Source organism: Oncorhynchus masou, chromosome 9, assembly GCF_036934945.1.
Source record: "Oncorhynchus masou masou isolate Uvic2021 chromosome 9, UVic_Omas_1.1, whole genome shotgun sequence".
NCBI classification, from domain to species: domain Eukaryota; kingdom Metazoa; phylum Chordata; class Actinopteri; order Salmoniformes; family Salmonidae; genus Oncorhynchus; species Oncorhynchus masou.
In genome coordinates, this window is record NC_088220.1 from 67,120,014 (window position 1) to 67,145,924 (window position 25,911).

The 25,911-nt window shown below is 42.1% G+C and overlaps 1 protein-coding gene and 1 long non-coding RNA gene across 2 annotated transcripts; one reads left to right on the plus strand and one right to left on the minus strand.

The window, feature by feature from the left end:
- Nucleotides 1-2,415: 2,415 nt before the first annotated feature.
- Nucleotides 2,416-15,778, minus strand: LOC135546534 (uncharacterized). The gene is made up of 9 exons (XR_010456591.1): nt 8,093-15,778; nt 7,714-7,969; nt 7,251-7,483; nt 6,965-7,121; nt 6,453-6,505; nt 4,361-4,475; nt 3,724-3,822; nt 3,085-3,548; nt 2,416-2,972 (listed from the first exon to the last, which is right to left on the minus strand). It is a non-coding gene; the product is annotated as an uncharacterized LOC135546534 (long non-coding RNA).
- Nucleotides 15,779-17,998: 2,220 nt separating this feature from the next.
- On the plus strand, nt 17,999-23,196 carry lbhl (LBH regulator of WNT signaling pathway, like). The gene is made up of 4 exons (XM_064972719.1): nt 17,999-18,264; nt 21,769-21,853; nt 22,066-22,360; nt 22,530-23,196. The coding sequence occupies exons 1-4, from the start codon at nt 17,999-18,001 to the stop codon at nt 22,598-22,600; spliced, it is 717 nt and encodes a 238-aa protein (XP_064828791.1). The 3' UTR covers nt 22,601-23,196.
- The last annotated feature ends 2,715 nt before the right edge of the window (nt 23,197-25,911 follow it).

The following is a 25,911-nucleotide window of genomic DNA, read 5'->3' on the forward strand; positions in this document are numbered from 1 at the left end:
ATTTGTATTATTTATTTTTATAAATAAATTATAAACTACAAATATGGCGAACTTTTGTAGTTTATTTTTCTAACCCCAAAATTATTCTTATCAATATATTCGCCAATATCATTATAATATGCCTGTAAATTGATATACCTTCATTGAAACATACATACATTTAAATTGGTGCACTTTCTGTGTGTTTCAGTCCTTAATATTTAAGTTTGAAATGTGGGAGCCTCATGATTAGGATCCCTTAGTTAACCTTCATGTACAATAATGTTTGGATATGTTAATCTGTTTTTGACATACAAATCATAAAAGTTTGGAAAAATTACACATTTGGGGGGTGCTACTGAGCACCCCATGGCCACCAGGGGTATGGGATTGCACAAATATGTCTGATTTAAAAATATTTTGTGCCAAGCCACAAGTCTGAGCTACAAAAAAAACAAAAATATACTTGTTTGGATTCCAAGACCTGAGGAAGGCACAGTGATGCCGAAACGTTGGTAAATACCCATTAAATTGCTGGGAGATTACACATGGAGTGTGCGACTTTCTTTATTTTGATGGATTCCATGACCAGACATGGCTTGTTAAAATAGAAGGTTTTGTAGGGGTGTATAGAACATTATTGCAGAAAACAAGTGTATGTATGGAAATGTATATACATACTGTTTTATATTGATATTGGAGCCTTGAGAACCTTGAAAATATATTATTTAAACATTATACACCCTTTATATGGCCATTCAATACCGATACCCATTCTTCGCATAATGGCCATAACCACACCTATTTTGCCATGGTTTTCGGCACAGCATATTTCTGAAAAGCAAGACAATTATGCACTGAATTCTCTCTTTCTATCCAAATAGAGCAGCTTTGCCATGATTTGGCTTTCACCTTCAGAAAACACATCCCTCTGTTAAGTAGCATCCCTCTGTTAACCCAAGCAGATAAATGCACCTGTAAAAATCATGCAGCGTGTCAATATGATGCAGTGGTAGCTTCCAGAAAGAAGCCTACAGAAAGAATGCACGTAAGGTAATAAACATAATAACACGGTAGGCTATATATACAGCATATAAGCCATGATGATATACAAGTAGGCCTATATGTATTTTAATCTATAGCTCCACTTAGTGTCACGAATACAACCGAAGGTGGCTCCCCTTCCTGTTCGGGTGGCGCACGGCGTTCGTCGTCGCCGGTCTATTAGCTGCCACCGATCCCTTTTTCCTTTTCGTTTGTTTTTGTCTAATTGTTTCCACCTGTTCCTTGTTGGGGTTTTGGGATGGGTGTTATTTAAGTTCGTTTAGCCGGCTGGTGTTTGTGCGGGCTTGGTGTTATTGTTACGTTAGTGGTGTAGCGGTGTCTTTTGGGGACGACGACGACGACGACGACCTCGACCTCCTGTTACGTTGTAGAGGACATTAAAGCGTGTTTTCCCGTTTACTTTTGCTCTCTGCGTCTGACTCCACACCCATCACTCACCCAACGTTACACTTAGCCTATTATAGGCCTGTAATTAACTGCTCAAAGAAGATGGCCTCATTATCGCATAGGCCTATAATAGCCCTGTATTGCCTGGACTATTTGAAGGTCAGTTGGCAATATAATAAGCTATAACCCAAAAAGTTGTTCCCTGTTAAAAATGGTAACAGGAGCCCTGCTCGGCCTAAATAGTGAAACACAGTATCAGCCCTTTCAAAACGCTCTGTTTCTTCATGACACCCCTCACGCAGGTCCACTGATGTGGGAACTTGCCTACCAATTCAATTATAATTATTTGATTTTCAAAATGCAATATTCCCATCACTTTTGAATAATCTTTTTCTCATTCCTCACAAAATCACTAGGGCTACTAAAGTGTCCTTCGTCAGGCAGTAAGCTTTAACAGGACACGTGACCTACCATTTGAAATGATGGTGTATGGTACAATGTACTGCTGAAGTATATGGATTGGGCAACAGTACATTCCACTCAATATCAGATTTTCATTGATACACCGTTAACTGATATAAAGTCAAACATAAACCGAGCGATAGGCTATAGTTAGATATGGCAAGTGACATTTTAGAAAGGTGATGTTGTACTTACAATGCTGCAAGGGGCAGCAATAGCTTACAGCATGCGGCACCAACACTTTTTATTACGTCAAAACAATTAATTCATACTATGTCATACACACTCACACACACACACACACACACACACACACACACACACACACACACACACACACACACACACACACACACACACACACACACACACACACACACACACACACACAGCAGTTAGTGCTTAATGCATTTATTTATCAAGACCTTTACTTTATTTATTTATTTTAGCAGACCCATTGAGACCTCTGACTCTTTTGCAACTCAAAATTACACAAAAAAATCACAATCCCAGTAGCATAGATAATATATAGATATTTTTAATCATGAAGAACAACCACATTCCTCAGTAAAGAGATCCTCAACCACATTCCTCAGTAAAGAGATCCTCAACCAACATTCTGAGTTGCTGATGATGTCGCCATGGTCTAGGACCGGAAGGGGAGGAGGTGAGGAGAAGAAACATGGCAACAAATCTCCACCAGACCATCATCAGGCAAAATACATTTCCCTGGATGCGTTCAGAAGATAAGGGGTCAGGGGTCAATGTTGGAACCCTGGCTGCTCATGAAGGAGGTGGTGGCAGCCTTCCCCCTCTCCTGCGGGAGAGAGAGAGTCCGAGAGAACGAGGGCGGTTTGGTGTATGATTTCAGAAAGCATAGCAGTCGCCATCTGAGCTCTCAGCAATAGGACTTCTATCTTCATCTGAGTTTTCATTTGCATCAGAGTCATTAAAAATAGCCCCTTCTCCCAGAATCAGCTTTTAATAGGTGTTCCTGGTGTTGTCTTGGTCTTGTGTCAGTTCACTCAATCATCTCTTCAGGAGGAAGATTCCTCCCTCTGACAACTCCACTGCATTGCCTAAAAATCATATGTAAAAAGCAGTACATTATTTACAATTCCACTACACAAAATAATGTGGAGGGTATATGTAAAAGCAAGACAAAAAGTTCAGTCCAAAAATAGTATAAACCTCAACTCACTCTGATTTTGCAGCTGTATGGACAGTGCCTCCAGAGTTCCCGCTGCTCTTTGTAGGCTCCCCAGTGCCTCTTCATCTCCTGCACCAGGATCCTCTAATCCCTTGCAGTCCGTTCACCAACATCAGTCTGTCGAAGATTGCCTTTTTGATGGCAAGATGGCTGTTGCCTGTGAGATGTAAACTCACAGAGGTATATAGTAGAACAACAGCAATGATTGTAGCCTACACTGAAGGTAAAATTTCAGTCACAATAGATACTGTACCTTCTGTAATCATATACTTACTGGTGCGAGGTCTCTCCCATGGCCACCAAAAGTTGTCAGTATTGAGCAGCTCATCCACTGTGGGGAGCCTAAACTCTGCCTACTGTGTGGGAAGTTGAACAATGGCAGTTGTCAAGGCTGCCTTGTCCTCAACAATTTTTCTCAGAATCTGATGCCTTCTCTTGTTGCCGTCTGAATAAAAAGGTCTGATTAGACTGACTGTAGATTTAGATATATTACATGACAATAGGTTACAGAGCTACTTTAGAGGCACTGATTTGTGAATGACTAATGCATCTTCTTTCACAAATCAGTTTTACTGCTTGATTTCTAATGTGTTTGAGGTCATATTGTTGTTGGACCTTACCTGTCAAACAGTAGAGGTAGTGTTTCCTCTGTTTCACAATGAGGTAAAGCCCCTCAATCTTCTTCTGGAGATGCCCTGTCTGACTATCCTGAAGATTGGCTGTCAAACATAGGACAAGTTACAAACATGACTCCACTGAGCAGAGAAACATTCACTTTTCTACCTGTTGGATTCTGGCTTGAAATATAGTTATTCCTGTCATCATATTAGAATGTATTGATGACTTTAAATGTATAAGAAATGTATATGTTAGGGGACAATTGATAGTTAATAGGAACTTTGTGCATGGAATGTTACTGAGTGAGGCAAGGGGATGTGAAGAAATTTCATTTTCTGTTCAAATATTCATATTCTGCTGAATATTGATATTTCTAAGGAAGGAGACAAAGGGGAGCAGTCTAGTTTCACTTCCTGATAAGGCACGCCAGTTGCTGAAGAACTAGGGCAATGAGGGAAGTGGAACTCAACTCGAGATAAGGTCAGCAGTTGAAGAGAGAAGACACTGCTTAAAGTCAAATATTTTAGTATAATTCACTTGAAAAATTAGAACCTGTTGGAAACATAGTATGGGATAGGACTGTAGTCAGATTGTTTTCGGGGTGGGCCATATGCTCTATTTGTTCAGAACCAGACATACTTTCAGGCCACTGCTGGACCTCAGCAACCCACTCCTGAAGCACAGCTTCGTTTATGTCCAGCTCTGCCCACTTATCTTCAAGGAAGCTAGTCTCCTCCTTTAGTCTTTTGACATTCTGAAAAAAATACAATTCAATTGAGGAATAACATAGGTGAAGGTTCTAATTATTCAAGTGAATCACACTAAAAATATTAAAAAGCTGAGCCAGGATTGCAGACAGAAGTTAGACATGTATAAATAGGATAAACAATAATGGGAAAGCAGGTCAAATATATATTTTTTATGATCATTTTGGCCATGTTCTGGCTAGTTGAGAACAAGTTCTCATTTGCAACTGCGACCTGGCCAAGATAAAGCATAGCAGTGTGAACAGACAACACAGAGTTACACATGGAGTAAACAATAAACAAGTCAATAACACAGTAGAAAGAAAAAAAAGAGTCTATATACATTGTGTGCAAAAGGCATGAGGAGGTAGGCAAATAATTACAATTTTGCAGATTAACACTGGAGTAATAAGTGATCAGATGGTCATGTACAGGTAGAGATATTGGTGTGCCAAAGAGCAGAAAAGTAAATAAATAAAAACAGTATGAGGATGAGGTAGGTAAAATTGGGTGGGCTCTTTACCGATAAGACTATGTACAGCTGCAGCGATCGGTTAGCTGCTCAGATAGCAGATGTTTGAAGTTGGTGAGGGAGATAAAAGTCTCCAACTTCAGTGATTTTTGCAATTCGTTCCAGTCACAGGCAGCAGAGAACTGGAACGAAAGGCGGCCAAATTAGGTGTTGGCTTTAGGGATGAACAGTGAGATACACCTGCTGGAGCGCGTGCTACGGGTGGGTGTTGCCATCGTGACCAGTGAACTCAGATAAGGCGGAGCTTTACCTAGCATGGACTTGTAGATGACCTGGAGCCAGTGGGTCTGGCGACGAATATGTAGCGAGGGCCAGCCGACTAGAGCATACAGGTCACAGTGGTGGGTGGTATAAGGTGCTTTAGTAACAAAACGGGTGGCACTGTGATAAACTGCATACAGTTTGCTGAGTAGAGTATTGGAAGCTATTTTGTAGATGACATCGCCGAAGTCGAGGATCGGTAGGATAGTCAGTTTTACTAGGGTAAGTTTGGCAGCGTGAGTGAAGGAGGTTTTGTTGCGTAATAGAAAGCCAATTCTAGATTTGATTTTAGATTGGAGATGTTTGATATGAGTCTGGAAGGAGAGTTTACAGTCTAGCCAGACACCTAGGTACTCATAGATGTCCACATATTCTAGGTCGGAACCGTCCAGGGTGGTGATGCTAGTCGGGCGTGCGGGTGCAGGCAGCGAACGGTTGAAAAGCATGTATTTGGTTTTACTAGCGTTTAAGAGCAGTTAAAGGCCAGAGAAGGAGTGTTGTATGGCATTGAAGCTCGTTTGAAGGTTAGACAGCACAGTGTCCAAAGACGGGCTGGAAGTATACAGAATGGTGTCGTTTGCGTAGAGGTGGATCAGGGAATCGCCCGCAGCAAGAGCAACATCATTGATATATACAGAGAAAAGAGTTGGCCCGAGAATTGAACCTTGTGGCACCCCCATAGAGACTGCCAGAGGACCGGACAGCATGCCCTCCGATTTGACACACTGAACTCTGTCTGCAAAGTAGTTGGTGAACCAGGCAAGGCAGTCATCAGAAAAGCCAAGGCTACTGAGTCTGCCGATAAGAATATGGTGATTGACAGAGTCGAAAGCCTTGGCAAGGTCGATGAAGACGGCTGCACAGTACTGTCTTTTATTGATGGCGGTTATGATGTCGTTTAGTACCATACAGCACTCGTAGGCATACAGTATATCTTGCCTCTGTACATGTTGAGGGCCTTGAGGAGCACACCGTGTCGGCAAACTGCTATCTCAATGCCCTCCTCATCTACTTTGGCAGATGATTTTCCTGACGTCTCTTTGGCCGCTGTCCAGTCTGACGTGCCACACAATCCTTTGCCTGGCGTATACAACATGAAAATCACGGTGAAGTGCCAAGATTAACTGAAAACAAACAACATCTAAACTGGGTGACATTAAAGCTATGTTATAGAAGCTGTGAGAATAATTACATGGTTGGTCTTTGTATGGACGTTTGATGAAGGATGACATCATCGTCTTTCGCCTGGAAGACACCATAAGACATTCCTAGTTAAATAAAGGTTAAATAGAAACTTTAAAAATAGTATAAGCACTTCTCAACACAAAATAGAAAGTGAGACTGCAAGATTACATGACAAAATTATACATCAAACCAAAAGATTGAGGTATGGCAAGTAGCCTAGAGGTTAGAGAGGTGGGTTGCTTGTTCAAATCCCAGACATCTGACCGTGTTTCTCCAACCTCCGTGTGTGTGCTTGTGTGTGTGTGTCTCAGAGGGGATTGGATACAGCAAAAAGACAAATTACTGTCCCACAATTTTTTTTCATGGAAAATGACATTCTAGTTTACAATCTGCAATAGACCATCTGCAATATAACATCACAAAAATATACTTCATAGCAAAAAGAAGACCAGCATGAAATTTAAGAAGGTATAATTATAACCTGAACAAAACATCAACACATAAGAAGGTAGTACAAACCCTGAAGCTTTGTGGAAGCGGTATTGCTTGCAATTCCCATCCACTGATACAGCATGCATCTCCTGTGAGCAGGCAGGAAAATTGAGTTTATTTCAAACCGCCCGTACGTCCAATCGAGGAATGCCTTCTGGAATGTGTCCCCACATATCTTTCCACTCTAATAACATGCAAAACAAACAGAGGTATAAGTAAGGGGCACATTTTATATTAGGTACAAATATGAACAAATACTAACCCCTAAAAAAAAATATATAAAAATTATATTTTGATGAGTATATACACTTACCCTGCCAAAGGGCTTTGTTCTTCTGTCAAGAACTCACACAAAGGCTTGACGGGAGCATCCTGGGGCCAACACCTTCATGTCTTCAAAGGACTTGAAGAGGTCCATTGTGAAGATGGTCTGGTGAGTCACGGTAGCTGGCCAGTGGCCACTCTTTACAACTTCGTCTATCCCTACTGTCAAATGTCTCAGATATCCGGAGCAATTCAGAGCAGGAAGGGACGGGTTGTAGTGCCCTAAGTCAGGAGTAATTATTAGGAAGTGATGAATTACATTCTTTAAACAACCATACAGTTGTTACACAGCCATGGGAAAAAGATAGAAACCAAAATGTGATACCAAATTGTTCTATATATTTGGACTGTAAATGCTGATGCATTGAAAATTGTGCAGCATGACTAAAAAGTTGGTATTGCAGGAGTTGCGATCAGATTTAATTTGAAACACCTAAACAATAAACACACACCTTCAGCTCCTGGAAGTTAAGGGACCCCTAATCATCCTGATGAATTACGGTGATTGAGGACAAGGGGCGAAATGACCCTTCAAACAGAGACTCCATTGTCGTGCAAAACCTTGGTGCTATGGGTGGCTATGTCACATGCAGCACAGAGAAGATGCCTGGGCAGGCAAATCTCTGCATCGCACAACCTTTGGGGTTACATGATAATCTGGCCCAGTGAAACTCCCCATCAGCTCCTGTAGGTCCTGCATCAGGGAGTCTTGTGGAGATAAAGAAAAATTCAAATAATAACACGACAGAATTAATGAAAAGAATAGCTTGCCTATATTAACAAATGTTAAGGATGGTATGGCATTTGCTTCGGCATTCTAGCATACTGTACCTGTATCTTGTGGGTATAAGTGCAGGAGCATGTGTACTGCAAGAGGATGGGTACTGGTACTGGAAACTATTAAATAAAAATGTAGTTATATTTGTTCATCAATACAACTTAAAGGCAATAGTATAACTGTGCTTTTTGGGTAAAGAGATCCACTATGACAGATAGAATTATGATATACTGTATGTAATTATATTAGATATATACTGTATGTCAGGGGTCGGCAACCTAAGGCACGAGTGCCAGCGTTGGCACGTGAGGGCACCCCCCACCCCGGGGTATACTCACCCACGTGAGGGCACCCCCCATTGGTATTCACTGCAACATTGTAGTTCCCAAGGTATGTCAAACCTGATTAGCCAATGGGGTTAAATGATTTGGCAGCAGTTTCATTTTATTAGTTCAGCCTCAAAACCAAGGCAGCGCTGTAGAAGAGAGAGTCGTTTTCACATGGCAAGCACGTTATTTAAAAAATGTTCATGGTGGAAAACGTCATCAGCTAAGAAAAATAAGGCAGATGTCCGCTAACTTTTGCCTCTTGATCAAAGGAATATGGATTTGTTTTACCGAAGGATCAGTCTGTTTGCGCTCTCTGTTGTAAAACTGTTGTTTGTCGGACATGAAGTGTACGGCATTATTTTGAAACGAGACATGGGAAAAACTTAAAGGACGAGGTGTGTTTAGATTTCTACATGCAGTCAAAAATCAAGATACAGAGGGGAGCTATAAAGTTGCACAGTGCATTGCTAAACATCGAAAACCATTTACTAATGGGGAATATATCAAGCAACCTTTCCTCAGTATTTTGCTGGCTTTATTTGATGGATGGCCTAACAAAGACACAATCATCTCAAAGATAAAAGACATGCCTGTGTCTGCCATAACTGTTGAAAGGTGCATTAACAAGATGGTTGAAAATGTAAAGGCGCAGCAAACTAGCATTAAAAGATGCACCTGTGTTTAGTGTGGCTCTTGATGAGAGTGAGGATGTGAATGACATTCCATGTCTGGCAGTTGTTGGAAGATACTGTGACTCAGAGCAGGTACGTGAGGAGCTGCTTTGTCTATAACCCTTGCATGGTATTACTGAAGGAGAAGATGTAGCAAAAGCCTTCACAGATCATTTTGAGGAGAGAGGTGTTGATATTAAAAACATATTCGCTATCACAACTGACCTTGCCCCTGCTGTGGTGGGGAAACATAAAGGATTTGTATAGCTGATTGAAGATAAGATTGGCCACTGCATGGATAAATGTCTCGGTGTCATTCACCAAGAGAATCCGTGTCACAAGATCAAGCCGGTGGTGCTAATGGAAATCGCCTCTGTTTAGCGAGTTATTGAATTCTTCCGTTTGTGGGCAATTAGTTGTAATGCACATATGAAAATCATAACTGGCGCGCAGATCATTATATATTTTTTGATTTTACATTTAATTTTAATAAATGTAACCTTTATTTAACTAGACAAGTCAGTTCAGAACAAATTCTTATTTACAATGACGGCCTACTCTGGACGATGCTAAGTCTGGACGATGCTGGGCCAATTGTGCACGTCCCTATGGGACTCCCAATCACAGCCGGATGTGATGCAGCCTGGATGGTAGGATAAATTGTAAATTGGCACTCCACACAAAAGGTTGCCAACCCCTGCTTTACAGTGGCGTTTTTCCTATTTTGGTGTTTTTGGCGTTATGGCCGTTTTTCCTATTTTGGTGTTTTTGGCGTTATGGGCGTTTTTCCTATTTTATTGCGTTGCAACCTGTAATTTAAATGGATTTTTATTTGGATTTCATGCAATGGACATACACAAAATATTCCAAATTGGTAAAGTGAAATGACAATAATAACCTGTTTTAAAAACATTCTAAAAAATGTAAACAGAAAGTGGTGTGCGCATTTGTATTCCCCCTTTGCTATGAAGGCCCTAAATAAGATCTGGTGCAACCAATTACATTCAGAAGCCACATAATTAGTTAAATAAAGTCCATCTGTGTGCAATCTAAGTGTCACATGATATGTCACATGATCTCAGTATATTTACAGCTGTTCTGAAAGACCCCAGAGTCTGCAACACCACTAAGCAAGGGGCACCACCAAGCATGCTGCACCATGAAGACCAAGGAGCTCTCCAAACAGGTCAGGGAAAATATTGTGGAGAAGTACAGATCAGGGTTGGGTAATAAAAAAATATCAGACACTTCGAACATCCCACGGAGCACCATTAAATCCATTATTAAAACATGGAAAGAATATGGCACCACATCAAATCTGCCAAGAGAGGGCCGCCCACCAAAACTCACGGACCAGGCAAAGAGGGCATTAATCAGAGAGGCAACAAAGAGACCTACGATAACCCTGAAGGACATGCAAAGCTCCACAGCGGAGATTGGAGTACACTCCACAGAGCTGGGCTTTTTGGAATAGTGGCCAGAAAAAAAGCCATTGCTTTAAGATAAAAATAAGCAAATATGTTTGGTGTTTGCCAAAGGCATGTGGGACACTCCCCAAACATATGGAAGAAGGTACTCTGGTCAGATGAGACTAAAATTGAGCTTTTTGGCCATCAAATGAAAATGCTATGTCTGGCGCAAACCCAACACTTATCACCCTGAGAACATATCCCATGGTGGTGGCAGAAGCATGGTGGTGCGAGAATCATGCTGTGGGGGATGTTTTTCATCAGCAGGGACTGGGAAACTGGTCAGAATTGAAGGAATGATGGATGGCGCTAAATACAGGAACATTTTTGAAGGGAAACCTGTTTCAGAGGTTCACCTTCCAGCAGGACAATGACCCTGAACATACTGCTAAAGCAGTGGTGGTTTGCGGGGAAACATTTTTAAATGTTTTGGAATGGCCTAGTCAAAGCCTAGACCTCAATCCAATTGAGAATCTGTGGTATGACTTAAAGATTGCTGTACACCAGTGGAACTCATCCAACTTGAAGGAGCTGGAGCAGTTTTGCCTTGAAGAATGGACACAAATCCCAGTGGCTAGATGTACCAAGCTTAGAGAGACATACCCCAAGAGACTTGCAGCTGTAATTGCTGCAAAAGGTGGCTCTACAAAGTATTGACTTTGGGGGGGTGCATAGTTATGCATGCTCAATTTTTCAGTTTTTTTGTTGTCTTATTTTTGTCTTAAATGTTGTGTAAATCAAATGACACAACCCACACAAAAATCCATTTTAAGTCCAGATTGTAAGGTAACAAAAATGAAAGATGCCAAGGAGGGTGAATACTTTCGCAAGCCACGGTATGTCATTAAATTACGTGTGCATAACTATGTGGTTTTAATTCAAATTATCTTTGGTTCTTCTTATTTTGGGACCAATATAACATGTTGTATTTGTTTTCACATGAAACCTAAGAGTTCATGCATGCAAGACAAAGGCTTAGGTTAGAGTCAATTGGTCTGAGGATTTGAAAGCTTTATAGCACTACTTTGTATTTAATCCCACATTGAAATGAAAGCCAGTGAGCCAGCTAAAATTGGTCAGTATATTGCAACTGCCTTTGGTACTAGCTAGAAATGTCCTAACAAGGTAGTCATATGCTGCATGACAAGTTAAATGACTCTAGCCTTGATAAGGATCTTTCTCCTTTGGGTTGTTGTGTTGAGCATGATTTCCTTAGGGTCAAGCGATCTGGCTTCAAGTCCACCTCTGGTTAATACCCCCTCCTACCATTTGCTACTCTGATGAGCAGTAGGATAGTGTATGAGGGTCAAAAGCATGTCCTGTTAAGGCATGAGGGATTTGAGGCAGAGAAGCACAGGTTGTGTTTTCTGAACCGAGGAAGTAGTGTTACGATCCTAGCCTTGATAAGTCTGCTAAGAAATTCCCCAAGGGAGATCTCCCTTGGAGTTCCTTTAGGGCAGGGTTTCCCAAACCTCTCCTCGGGCCACTCCAGATGTTGAACATTTTTGTTTTAACCCTTAACTGGCACACATGGTTCAATTAGTTGACTAATTAAATCAGGTGTGGCAGTCTAGGGTTAAAACAAAATGTCTCCCTAGTGGCGCAGTGGTCTAATGCAGTGCTAGCTGCGTTACTACAGATCCAAATCAAATTTTATTTGTCACATACGTGCTTGGCAAGTTTTTATTGTGGGTGTAGCGAAAAACGTGTGTTTTTAGCTTAAACAGTGCAGTAATATCTAACAAGTAATATCTAAGAATTTCAGAAAATTACACACAATACAAACAAATATAAAATAAAGGAATGTAATTTTGAAAACAAATATTTGTGCGAGCAATGTCAGAGCGGCATAGACTAAGATACAGTAAAATAGGATAGAATACAGTTGAAGTCGGAAGTTTACTGTCACAAACGTCATCTTGAAAATGACCGGACCAAGGTGCAGCGTGGTGAGGGTACATTTTCCTTTATTTTTAAATATCGCCAACAAAACAACAAAAACGACTGTGAAGCTACGTAAGGCTATACATGCATTAAACTAAGAAAACAACCCACAAATGAGAAAAGGAACACAGGCTGCCTAAGTATGATTCCCAATCAGAGACAATGATAGACAACTGTCCCTGATTGAGAATCATACCCAGCCAAAAACAAAGAATCAGTAAGCATAGACTTTCACACCCTGACCAAACAAACATAGAAAATAAAAGGATCTCTACGGTCAGAGCGTTACATTTACATACACTTAGGTTGGAGTCATTAAAACTTGTTTTTCAACTACTGCACACATTTCTTGTCAACAAACTATAAATATAAATAGAAACTATAAAACTATACATTTTGGCTATAAATTTGTCTTTTAGGACATCTACTTTGTGCATGACACAAGTAATTTTTCCAACAATTGTTTACAGACAGATTATTTTACTTATAATTCACTGTATCACAAGTCCAGTGGGTCAGAAGTTTACATACACTAAGTTGACTGTGCCTTTAAACTACCTGGAAAATTCCTGAAAATGATGTCAAGGCTTTAGAAGCTTCTGATAGGCTAATTGACACAATTTGAGTCAATTGGAGGTGTACCTGTGTATGTATTTCAAGGCCTATTTTCAAACTCAGTGCCTATTTGCTTGACATCATGGGAAAATCAAAAGAAATCAGCCAAGGCCTCAGAAAAAACAATTGTAGACCTCCAAGTCTGGTTCATCCTTGGGAAATGCCTGAAGGTACTGCGTTCATCTGTACAAACAATACTATGCAAGTATGAATGCCATGGGACGACGCAGTCATCATACCGCTCAGGAAGGAGATTCGTTCTGTCTCCTAGAGATGAACGTATTTGGTGCGAAAAGTGCAAATCAATCCCAGAACAACAACAAAGGACCTTATGAAGATCCTGGAGGAAACAGGTACAAAAGTATATAAATCCACAGTAAAACGAGTTTTATATCGACATAACCTGAAAGGCCGCTCAGCAAGAAAGAAGCCACTGCTCCAAAACCTCCATAACAAAAGACAGACTACGGTTTGCAACTGCATATGTGGACAAAGATCATACTTTTTGGAGAAATGTCTTCTGGTCTGATGAAACAAGAATAGAACTGTTTGGCCATAATGATCATCGTTATGTTTGGAGAATTAAGGGTGAGGCGTGCAAGCCGAAGAACACTATCCCAACCGTGAAGCACGAGGGTGGCAGCATCATGTTGTCGGGGTGCTTTGCTGCAGGAGGGACAGGTGCACTTCACAAAATAGATGGCTTCATGAGAAGGAAAATTATGTGGATATTTTGAAGCAACATCACAAGACATCAGTCTGGAAGTTAAAGTTTGTTCACAAATGGTTCTTCCAAATGGACAATGAACCCAAGCATACTTCCAAAGTTGTGGTAAAATGGCGTAAGGACAACAAAGTCAAGGTATTGGAGTGGTCATCACAAAGCCCTGACCTCAATCCTATAGAAAATTTGTGGGCAGAACTGAAAAAGTGTGTGCGAGCAAGGAGGCCTACAAACCTGACTCAGTTACACCAGTTCTGTCAGGGGGAATGGGCCAAAATTCACCCAACTTATTGTGGGAAGCTTGTGGAAGGCTACGCAACATTTTTTACACAATTTAAACAATTTCAAGGCAATGCTACCAAATACTAATTGAGTGTAGGTAAACTTCTGACCCACTGTGAATGTGATGAAAGAAATAAAAGCTGAAATGAATAATGCTCTCTACTATTATTCTGACATTTCACATTCTTAAAATAAAGTGGTGATCCTAACTGACCTAAAACATGGAATTCTTACTCGGATTAAATGTCAGGAATTGCAAAAAAAATGAGTTTAAATGTATTTGGCTAAGGTGTATGTAAACTTCTGACTTCAACTGTACATATGAGATGAGTAATGCAACATATGTAAATGCTATTAAAGTGACTTGTAATGATTTCAAGTCTATGTATATAGTGCAGCAGCCTCTAATGTGCTAGTGATGGCTATTTTACGGTCTGATGGTCTTGAGATCGCTGTTTGACCTCGCCTTCTGGATGACATTGGGGTGCACAGGCAGTGGTTTGGGTGGTTGTTTTCCATGTTGATCTTTTTGGCCTTCCTGTGACATCGGGTGCTGTAGGTGTCCTGGAGGGCAGGTTGTTTGCCCCCGATGATGCGTTGGTCAGACCGCACCACCCTCTGGAGAGCTCTGTGGTTGCAGGTGGTGCAGTTGCCGTGATACAGCCCAACAGGATGCTCTCAATTTTGCATCTGTTAAAGTTTGAGGGTTTTAGGTGCCTCCTGAGGTTGAAGAAATCCTGGTTTGATCTCAGGCTGTGTCTCAGTCGGCCACGACCGGGAGACCCATGAGACAGCGTACAATTGGCCCAGCGTCGTCCGGGTTAGGGGAGGGTTTGGCCGGCCTTGTTGTCTTTGTCACATCGCGCTCTAGCGACTCCTTTGGTGGGCCAGGCGCAGTGCACGCCGACACGGTTGCCATGTGTGTGAAATTTCCTCTGACACACTGGTGCGGCTGGCTTCCGGGTTAAGTGAGCATTGTGTCAAGAAGCAATGCGGCTTGGCGGGGTCGTGTTTTGTAGAACGCACTGCTCTCGACCTTTACCTCTCCCGAGTCTGTACGGGAGTTGCAGCGATGAGACAAGATTGTAACTACCAATTGGATATCACGAAAAAGGTGTAAAAAAAGGTGGCCGGTGGGGAAAGACTGTTTTAGGGTCAGATGGCCCAGGGTAAAGCTCTATTTAGGGCGATACTCATCCCCGCCATTAGCTGCAATTTGGTCACCTCTTCCGGGAAGGTCCATGTCCATGACTTTGATGACAATAATATACAATTAACATATGCCAGTCTTGGCTGCCTCATGTTATCTATTTAGAAAAAATAGTTACACTTTTCATGCGTAAACAGACACACAACTAAATATGTACATAACACTTACCATGTCTTGAGGCCTTAGACCTTTTGTCACGTTCTGACCTTTATTTCCTTTGTTTTTGTCTTTATTTAGTATGGTCAGGGTGTGAGTTGGGGTGGGCAGTCTATGTTTTTGTTTCTATGTTTGGTTTCTGTTTCGGCCTAGTATGGTTCTCAATCAGAGGCAGGTGTCGTTAGTTGTCTCTGATTGAGAATCATACTTAGGTAGCCTGGGTTTCACTGATGGTTTGTGGGTGTTTGTTTCCTGTGTCAGTGTTTGTGCCACACGGGACTGTTTCGGTTCGTTTATATTCACTTTATTGTTTTTGTATTTCATAGTGTTCAGTCTTTTCTATTAAAACATGGACACTTACCACGCTGCATATTGGTCCGATCCTTGCTACACCTCTTCAGACGTTGAGGAGGAAATCTACCGTTACACCTTTTATGTCCGGGTCTTTGGTGAATTATGTTTCCTTTGCTGTCCCTCTCTAACCATTGGACAGGGGCAAGGCCAGTGGCAGGAGCAGGTGACTGTCGCTTTGCAGCTCGCTCCTTCTGATCCTAAAGTATTTAAAAAAATCAAACACAGAATGGGAATCTGTCTGTGATTAAAATTACAGCACAACAACATTGTGGTATGTACCCACAATTCAACTGCCCTAAAAATACACTGGGGAAATGTAAAGAAATATCACTTCCAGCGAGCTACATGTTGAAATTGTAATGCTGTTTTCATGTTGAAATTGTAATGTAGTGTTCTCGAAGTGCCTCCTCAAATTTCACCTCTGCCTCATCCTGCTCTTTGCTCAAGTTCATTTCTCTATTTGTTTGAACATAAACAATAGTGCATGTTAACGTAAGGAAAAATAAGTACCAAAATGTGTGATCATATACTGTGAGACACAATTACAAATTTTTATTTTCAATGGTGGCCTAGTAACAGTGGTTTACCTGCCTTGTTAAGGGGCAGAATGACATATCTTTTTTTTTTCAGCTCGGGGATTTGATCTTCCAACCTCCCGGTAACTAGTCCAACGCTCTAACCACTAGGCTACTCTGCCACCCAAATTATATGCACTGTGTATGTATATTATTTCCAGTGCGTCCGGAAAGTATTCAGACCCCTTAAATATTTCCACATTTTGTTACGTTACAGCCTTATTCTAAAATGTATTTAAAAAAATGTTTCCTCATCAATCTACACATTATACCCCATAATGACAAAGCCAAAACAGGTTTTTAGACATCAATCTCAGAGGATGGGACAATTTGCTTTGTCCTCTAGTTGTAAAATGAGTATAGCAGGTGTCTACAAAGGGGTGAGGAACACATTGATGCAGACAGGTGGCGCTAGTTTGTTCTGACCCTAATAAACCGGTCAACATTAGGACATGGCAGGTCCTCTCCACTATGGTGACTGTGTAGATATCACATAGACGGTACAGAAAATCATCTTTGTAGATACCATTCTGACTGCATAACCTCATGGCTCATGATCTCCTGTGTCATATCTCAACACATCTGTGTCAGAGGCTTGACATCATCATTTTGATTGTGACCATCGGGAGGGGTTACATCCGAGAAATTGGGATTGCTATAGATGCAATCCCTGGGGAACCAGTTCATATGAGTCATACCAAACTGTCAGTACTTATTGTGACATCGACATACACAGCTGAGCTGTTCTTGTCTCTAATTACTCTGTATTATGTCATCCTTCATGTTTTGTGTGGACCCCAGGAAGAGTGCTACTGCTTTTGCATCAGCTAGGATCCTAATAAAATAACAGAACCATTGACGTGAATAAGATGAGGTCCTATAGATCACAGAGATAAATCAATCATGGAACAAGGTTAAATACTATTAAGCGTTAACATATCAATCAGTGGCTTCGGCACAGGTGCATGAGTGGAAAATCAATCAGTGAGGCCATTAAACAGGTTGATTGGCAGTGGCTGGTCGTCTCTCTGCTTGAACCACAGGATGTGTACTATGGGGATTACAGTGACTGATGCTGCGTTTGAGTGGACATGGCTTTCCTGCTGCCTGCTGCTATATATATCTCCACCACACCCCTGAGACTTTGATCCCAAGGCTAATTCCCTTGAATTGTCCAAATCCACTCTGACGAGAGTGACAGCACACACCAGGAGAGAGAGACAGAGAAATAGAGAGAGAGAGAGCTGGTGGGGGCACAGCCTGCTTAGTCTTGACTGAAGGAGTGAAACGTCTCCTCGGCAGACTGCGCGTGAGCAGCTGTACACTTACAGAGCCAATGTAACAGTGCACGTCGCTGGATGGTGTGCATGTTTCATGTTCCACAGATTTCCTGCACTGTGTGTCCACTTGGCAGAGGGACAGCCTGATGTCACCCACCCAACCTCCATAATCAAATGAGACGCTAATCCCACAATCCCACTTCTGCAAAGCCCTACCCGTAGAGAGAGGGGGAGAGAGAAAAAGAGAGGTAGGGGGAGGGAGAGAGAGAGACAGAGAGGGGGAAGCTGGTAGACAGAGAAGCCCAGAGGCTGTGGACTAGTGGACCACATTTATTTTTTATGTCAGTCCCATGTTGACCCACAGAAGGAGCGACCTTACAGATCACAGTCTCCACCCTCAGAACCCCTCCCACGTGGACCCCGTCACAGCCCATCCAGGCGTAACCCTGGAGACTAGCTGCTCCCCTGAGGGGCCAGCGGAGGGAGAGTGCTGTAGGAGCTGCACCCCTCCGTCTGCACCCCCTCCTCGGCCCCCTATGCCCACCATGAGAGTGACCACCTTGGAAGGCGTGGAGGTCTGCCAGGATGGGGAGGACTTCTGCCTGACCACAGAAGGGTAAGACTCCTCTCTGATTGTGTGTGTGGATCACACAGGTGTGCAGTGATGCTCTAGTTACAATTGATAATGACTGTTATGGAGATGTTGACCTGTGTCAGGACCTCATAGTAGAGTGTAGAAATTATACTAAGAAAGCACCAGTGGTAAACTAAAGAAAGTGTGGGTTTGATGGTTTGGGGAAGTAGAGAGTTAAATTGGTGTATGGGTGAGTGAATCAGTGGTGGAGCTGAACATGTTTGTGTTATCTGTGGTCTGTCATCAGTTTACACATTGTTATTTGTCCCCGTTTCCTGCCCACAATCCTCCTGCGCTACCATGAAGTGAGTGACCATGTTAGCTTGTTACTGACAGGCTGGCAGAGGAATGTTCAGGAGCGAGGGAGGAGATTACATCTCGGCTTAGCCAGCTGAACATTTTCCATCACAGATGACACACAAACAGCTTATCCATGCACATAGCACAGTTACTGTGTCAATAACATATGATAAAATAAATTGGGTCAAAAACATGCTATTTTTTTAAGCTGAAACAAATTTTACAGAAAACTGGACATGAATGTAAAAGTGGTTAACACAGTTGTTCTGCCGCTTTCAGACTCTTACAGCCCAGCCTCATTAAAACGAAAGGCATGTCAACAGGAGTGAGTGATGGCCACTGTGACAGAAGGCCATAATACCAGACTTTAACTGGGAGGAGCGGTGAGAATGGGGAGACAGAACTTCCGTTCCTCTTAATCCTCGGGGGGCTTTTCTGGAAAACATAAACAGATTTAAAGTGGAAATAACTCAGGCTCACGCAGTGGAAATAATTCCGGCTCATACAGTGAATGGGAAACTATGTTTCTCCGTTTTAGCATGGAGGCTTGGCTTTGGACGCAGCGATATGATGACCACATTCTGCCAATACGTCACATAATGAAAAACAAAAAGATGGACAAGGACATATTACATTTTTATATGATAAAATCCATAAGCAATCTAATCTGAAGCTCAGTGCTAAATGTGTTTGTTTGTGTGTGTGTGCGCGCACATGCATGACTGTGTGGGTTGAGGGGCCATGTGAAAATGGTGATTAGGCTCACCACAACTGGGATTCACTCTGCTACTTCACAGATCAGTCCCAGCCAATCAGCTATAGCACTGACCCCTCTGACCAATGAAGGGCCTGTTTCAAAGTGATGAGGGACACGCAATGTGGCCTGCATTCATGGGCATGAGGGACTAGAGAGAATTATCAGGCAATATCAGGCAGTGATGCAACCTCGATGGTGCAGCTTTAGAACCTTTTGAGGATCTGAGTACCCATGTCAAATCTTTTCAGGGGGAATAGGTTTTTTCGTGCCCTCTTCATGACTGTCTTGATGTGCTTGGACCATGTTAGTTTGTTGGTTATGTGGACACCAAGGAACTTGAAGCTCTCAACCTGCTCCACTACAGCCCTGACGATTTCCTGTAGTCCACAATCATCTCCTTTGTCTTGAACACTTAGAGGGAGAGGTTGTTGTCCTGGCACCACACGGTCAGGTCTCTGACCTCCCTGTAGGCTGTCTCGTCGTATTCGGTGATCAGTCCTACCACTGTGTCATTGGCAAACTTAATGATGGTTTTGGAGTCGTGCCTGGCTGTGCAGTCATGAGTGAACAGGGAGAACAGAAGGGGACAGATCACGCACCCCTGAGGGGCCCGTGTGTTGAGGATCAGCATGGCTGATGTGTTGTTACCTACCCTTACCACCTGGGGGCAGCCCATCAGGAAGTCCAGGATCCAGTTGCAGAGGGAGGTGTTTAGTCCCAGGGTCCTTGGCTTACTTATTAGCTTTGAGGGAATTATGGTGTTGAATGCTAAGCTGTAGTCAATGAATAGCATTTTCACATAGGCGTTCATTTTGTCCAGGTGGGAAAGGGCGCTGTGGAGTGCAATAGAGATTGCATCATCTGTGGATTTGTTAGGGTGGTATGCAAATTGGAGTGTGTCTAGGTCAACACATGCTCGCAGTACACGTCCTGGTAATCCGTCTGGCCCTGCGGCCTTGTGAATGTTGACCTGTTTAAAGGTCTTACATCGGCTGTGGAGAGCGTGATCAGGTAAAGCTCCGCCTTATCTCAGTTCACTGGTCACGATGGCAACACCCACCCGTAGCACGCGCTCCAGCAGGTGTATCTCACTGATCATCCCTAAAGCCAACACCTAATTTGGCCGCCTTTCGTTCCAGTTCTCTGCTGCCTGTGACTGGAACGAATTGCAAAAATCACTGAAGTTGGAGACTTTTATCTCCCTCACCAACTTCAAACATCTGCTATCTGAGCAGCTAACCGATCGCTGCAGCTGTACATAGTCTTATCGGTAAAGAGCCCACCCAATTTTACCTACCTCATCCCCATACTGTTTTTATTTATTTACTTTTCTGCTCTTTTGCACACCTATATCTTTACCTGTACATGACCATCTGATCATTTATCACTCCAGTGTTAATCTGTAAAATTGTAATTATTTGCCTACCTCCTCATGCCTTTTGCACACAATGTATATAGACTCTTTTTTTCTTCTTTTTTCTACTGTGTTATTGACTTGATAATTGTTTACTCCATGTGTAACTCCGTTGTCTGTTCACACTGCTATGCTTTATCTTGGCCAGGTCGCAGTTGCAAATGAGAACTTGTTCTCAACTAGCCTACGTGGTTAAATAAAGGTGAAATATATATATTTTTAAAGTCATTTGGAACAGCTGGTGCTCTCATGCATGTTTCAATCTTATTTGCCTCGAAGCTAGCATAGAATTAGTTTAGCTTGTCTGGTAGGCTCGTGTCACTGGGCAGCTCACGGCTTTTTTCATTTTGTAGTCTGTAATGGTTTTCACGCACTGCCACATCCGTGTAGTACTACACAGCCACTGTAGTACGATTCGATCTTAGTCCTGTATTGACACTTTGCCTGTTTGATGGTTCATTGGAGGGCATAGCAGGATTTCTTAGAAGCTTCCGGGTTAGAGTCCCGCTCTTTGAAAGCGGCAGCTCTAGCCTTTATCTCAGTCTGGATGTTGCCTGTAATCCATGGATTCTGGTTGGGGTTGTCCCCAGGTCACTCTGGGGACAACGTCATCGATGCACTTATTGATGAAGCCAATGATTGACGTGGTGTACTGCTCAATGCCATAGGAAGAATCCCGGAACATATTCCAATCTAGGGTCTACTCTGGTGCCAGGATTGCCAGCGCAAACAAGGGTTTCATCAATACCACCTGATCCAAGGTTTTGTGTAGCTCAATAGCATATATTCCTTCTGAGACACTTGTGCATGCAGAATTGTGTATGTGTACAGTGTAGTATGAGTAAGATGTGTCTTTTTGTTTCTGTCTACTAAGCCATGTAAAGTGTTGCACCAATGCTGAGTGTGAATGTGTTTCTGTCTAAGTGTACTGCGTTCCAGTAGTTCATCCCAGTGGCTTTGTACAGTATATACTTTGTGTGTGATATCAGTTAGCAGAACTATCTTTTACACACAGAGGGATGGAGGCGCTTGGTGCCCAGGAGTCATCGATGGGCGAGATGTCACCGCAGAGGAATAATGAGAACAGGTTACCTTTCCAGGTACATATCCACCCAACATCTGCATCTATGTTCAATATCACATATATGTTTATCGTTCCAAATACCATTAATAAATGGCATGCTAATCAATAGATTATGATGGGTCTTCTAATAAGGTTTATAATACAGGTGTCAATACTAGTGAATTAATGTCACCATCCATGTCAGCCTACATTCAATCACCCACCTGTGGACCCTCCCTCTGCCTCCAGATCTTCCCAGAACCAGTGGAGGTGTCTCTGAGTCCAGAAGGCTCTCCCAATCACCTGCAGCAGTTCAGTCCCTCAGAGAAGGAGCGGCTTCCCTCCATCATGGTGGAGCCCACGGACATGAGCGAAGTGGAGAGTGGCGAGTTACGGTGGCCCCCGGAAGACATGGAATTCTGTTCTGAGGAGGATGATCTGTTCCTGGAGCAGTGTATCCCCCCAGCCAACATTGCAGACTGGGGAGAGGAGGAGGAAGAGAAGTCTGTTGTCATCAACCACCAGCAGAACACATCACTCATTGGTATGTTGTGTGTATCTCTGTATCTCTCTCTATAAATGCGTGTTCTTTCTTTTTTTCAGACTCTCTTACTTTAATCCATGCTTCTTTGCTTGCGTAGATGAAAGACCAATAGGATCATCAGTCATTCTTTCTAACTCTCTGATAATGTATTATTATGTCTGTCTTACAGATCTCCAGTCAGATGCGTTCAGCGATGAAACACCTATTCTACCACCTAGCAGCTCACCTGCCCTGAACTGAGTCACCAACCTCACCCCTAAACCCCTGCTATCTTCCCGAGGAAACCACTCACAGACCATGGGTCACAGGTCAATAGGAAACAGATTCCTGGACAGAATGGTACCACAGTTCAAATATTGTCCAACAATGAACGGAGATAACTTATTTACATAACGTTGAAGATTAAGTTAGGCAGTAGTGTAATGTTCTATGCAAAATGTCATAAATAAAACCAAGGACAGCTCTGAGAGAGAAGGGTTATCTGAAGGAGTTGTGTGAAGAAGAATATCTAACACTATCTATCAAGAGTGCTTATTTTAAGAAAAGTACTAACACTCATCTGTGGAAAGAAGGAAATAACACTTTGCTGACATTTGTCATTTTTTCATGAAGTCATTACTTCATTTATTATTTCCCCCTATTTCCAAGGGCCCAACAGTGGTTTTGGAGTACATTGTAGACCATACTAGAGTTAGTAATTGTATAATGTTTACATATGTTTATTGCATTGTTTAAATTATGGGATTGCCAATGGATATGTAGTAGTGGTCGACCGATTATGATTTTTCAACACCGATACCAATTATTGGAGGACCAAAAAAGCCGATACCGATTAATCTGCCAATTTTTTAAAATTCGTAATAATGACAATTACAACAGAACTGAATGAACACTTATTTTAACTTAAATTCATTTTATTGATGTATTATATTAACTTCAAGTAAATGAAACATGTTCAATTTGGTTTAAATAATGCAAAAACAAAGTGTTGGAGAAGAAAGTAAAAGTGCAATATGTGCTATGTAAGAAAGCTAACATTTAAGTACCTTGCTCAGAACATGAGAACATATGAAAGCTGGTGGTTCCTTTTAACATGGGTCTTCAATATTCCCAGGTAAGAAGTTTTAGGTTGTAGTTATTATAGGAATTATAGGACTATTTCCCTCTATACCATTTGTATTTCATTAACCTTTGACTATTGGATGTTCTTATAGGCACTTTAGTATTGCCAGTGTAACAGTATAGCTTCCGTCCCTCTCCTCGCTCCTCCCTGGGCTCGAACCAGGAACACAACGACAACAGTCACCATCGAAGCAGCGTTACTCATGCAGAGCAAGGGGAACAACTACTAGAAGGCTCAGAGCAAGTGACGTTTGAAACGCTATTACCGCGCGCTAACTAGCCAGCCATTTCACTTCAGTTACACCAGCCTCATCTCGGGAGTTGATAGGCTTGAAGTCATAAACAGCGCAATGCTTGACGCACAACGAAGAGCTGCTGGCAAAATGCACGAAAGTGCTGTTTGAATGAATGTTGACGTGCCTGCTTCTGCCTACCACCGTTCAGTCAGATACTTAGATACTTGTATGCTCAGTCAGATTATATGCAACGCAGGACACGCTAGATAATATCTAGTAATATCATCAACCATGTGTGGACTAGTGATTATGATTGATTGTTTATTTTTTTACTAGGCAAGTCAGTGGGTTAACTGCCTGTTCAGGGGCAGAACGACAGATTTGTACCTTGTCAGCTCGGGGATTCGAACTTGCAACCTTTCGGTTACTAGTCCAACGCTCTAAACACTAGGCTACCCTGCCGCCCCATTGTATTTTATAAGATAAATTTAATGCTAGCTAGCAACTTTCCTTGGCTTACTGCATTCGCGTAACCGGCAGTCACCTTGTGGAATGTAACGAGAGAGAGAGGCAGGTCGTTATAGCGCTGGACTAGTTAACTGTAAGGTTGCAAGATTGGATCACCCGAGCTGACAAGGTGAAAATCTGTCATTCTGCCCCTGAACAAGGCAGTTTACCCACTGTTCCTAGACCGTCATTGGAAATAAGAATGTGTTCTTAATTGACTTGCCTAGTTAAATAAAGGCAATCGGTCAACCTCTAATATGTAGCCTGGTACGCCACCCCACGTGGTCCAAAGAGTTGTCAGCCAGTTTAGGGGATATTGCACTCCACCCATAAGGGTTAGACATACCAACCTGGTTGTGGGCTTTCCCACAAGCAATAGATTTATCAGTGTTGGCCTAAACCAAGAATGGGCAACTCCAGTCTTCAGGGGCCTGATTGGTGTCACAATTTTGGGTCAGCCCCAGCTAGCACACGTGACTCCAATAATTAACTAATCAATTAATTAATTATTTTCTTCAGTTTAGAATGAAATTAGTTTAATCGACTGTGTTTGCGAGTGATGGGGATAAAGTGTGACACCACTCCAGGCCCCGAGAACTGGAGTTACCCATCCCTGGCCTAAACTTTTCAAACTAAACTCTGGACCTCAAAGCCAGTTCCACTGCTTTTTAAAAATTGTCCCCCTCTAATCACTGGCTGATTTAGACCTGGAACACCAGGTGGGTTCAATTAATTATCAGGTAGAATAGAAAACCAGCAGGCTCCGGACCTCATAGGGTAAGAGTTGAATACCCATAGACCAGGGTTTCCAAAATTCAGTTCTGGGCACCCCCCGGGTGCACATTTTGGAATTTGCCCTAGCACTACACACAGTGGTGGAAAAAGTACCCAAATGTCATACTTGAGTAAAAGTAAAGATTTCTTAATAGAAAATTACTAAAGTAAAAGTGAAAGTCATCCAGTAAAATTCTACTTGACTAAAAGTCTAAAAGCATTTGGTTTTAAATGTACTTAAGTATCAAAAGTAAATGAAATTGCTAAAATATACTTGAGTATTAAAAGTAAAAGTATAAATCATTTCAAAGGGCTTGTATTAAAGCAAACCAGATGCACCATTTTCTTTTTTTTCCTTCAGATAGCAAGGGGCACACTTCAATACTCAGACATAATTTACAAACAAAGCATTTGTGTTTAGTGAGTCCAACAGATCAGAGGCAATAAGGATGACCGGGGATGTTCTCTTGATAAGTGCATGAATTTGACAATTGTCCTGTCCTGCTAGCCATTCAAAATACTTTTGGGTGTCAGGGAAAATGTATGGAGTAAAAAGTACATTATTTTCTTCAGGAATGTAGTGAAGTAAAAGCAAAAGTATAAATAGTAAAGTAAAGTACTGATACCCAAAAAAACTTAGGTAAAATACTTTAAAGTACTACTTAAGTACTTTACACCACTAACTACACAGCTGATTCAAATAATCAAAGCTTCATAATGAGTTGGTTATTTGAATCAGCTGTGTACTGCTAGGGAAAAAAACTAAACGTGCACCCGGGGGGGACCGAGTTAGGAAAACCTGGGCCTAGACCACACTTTTATGGGCACCCGATAGTGGTTGCTAGATCTGCACTATTGTCTAGGATTGATGTGCATTCCCGGTAATACACTTCTGCCCATCCTTGGACCAAC

Bases quoted from the DNA above. Each gene is read 5' to 3' on its own strand.
- lbhl (XM_064972719.1), top strand. From the start codon at position 17,999: ATGTTGACCCACAGAAGGAGCGACCTTACAGATCACAGTCTCCACCCT. The intron at 18,265-21,768 runs GTAAGACTCCTC...TTTTACACACAG, and splicing joins TTCTGCCTGACCACAGAAGG to AGGGATGGAGGCGCTTGGTG. The intron at 22,361-22,529 runs GTATGTTGTGTG...TCTGTCTTACAG, and splicing joins GCAGAACACATCACTCATTG to ATCTCCAGTCAGATGCGTTC.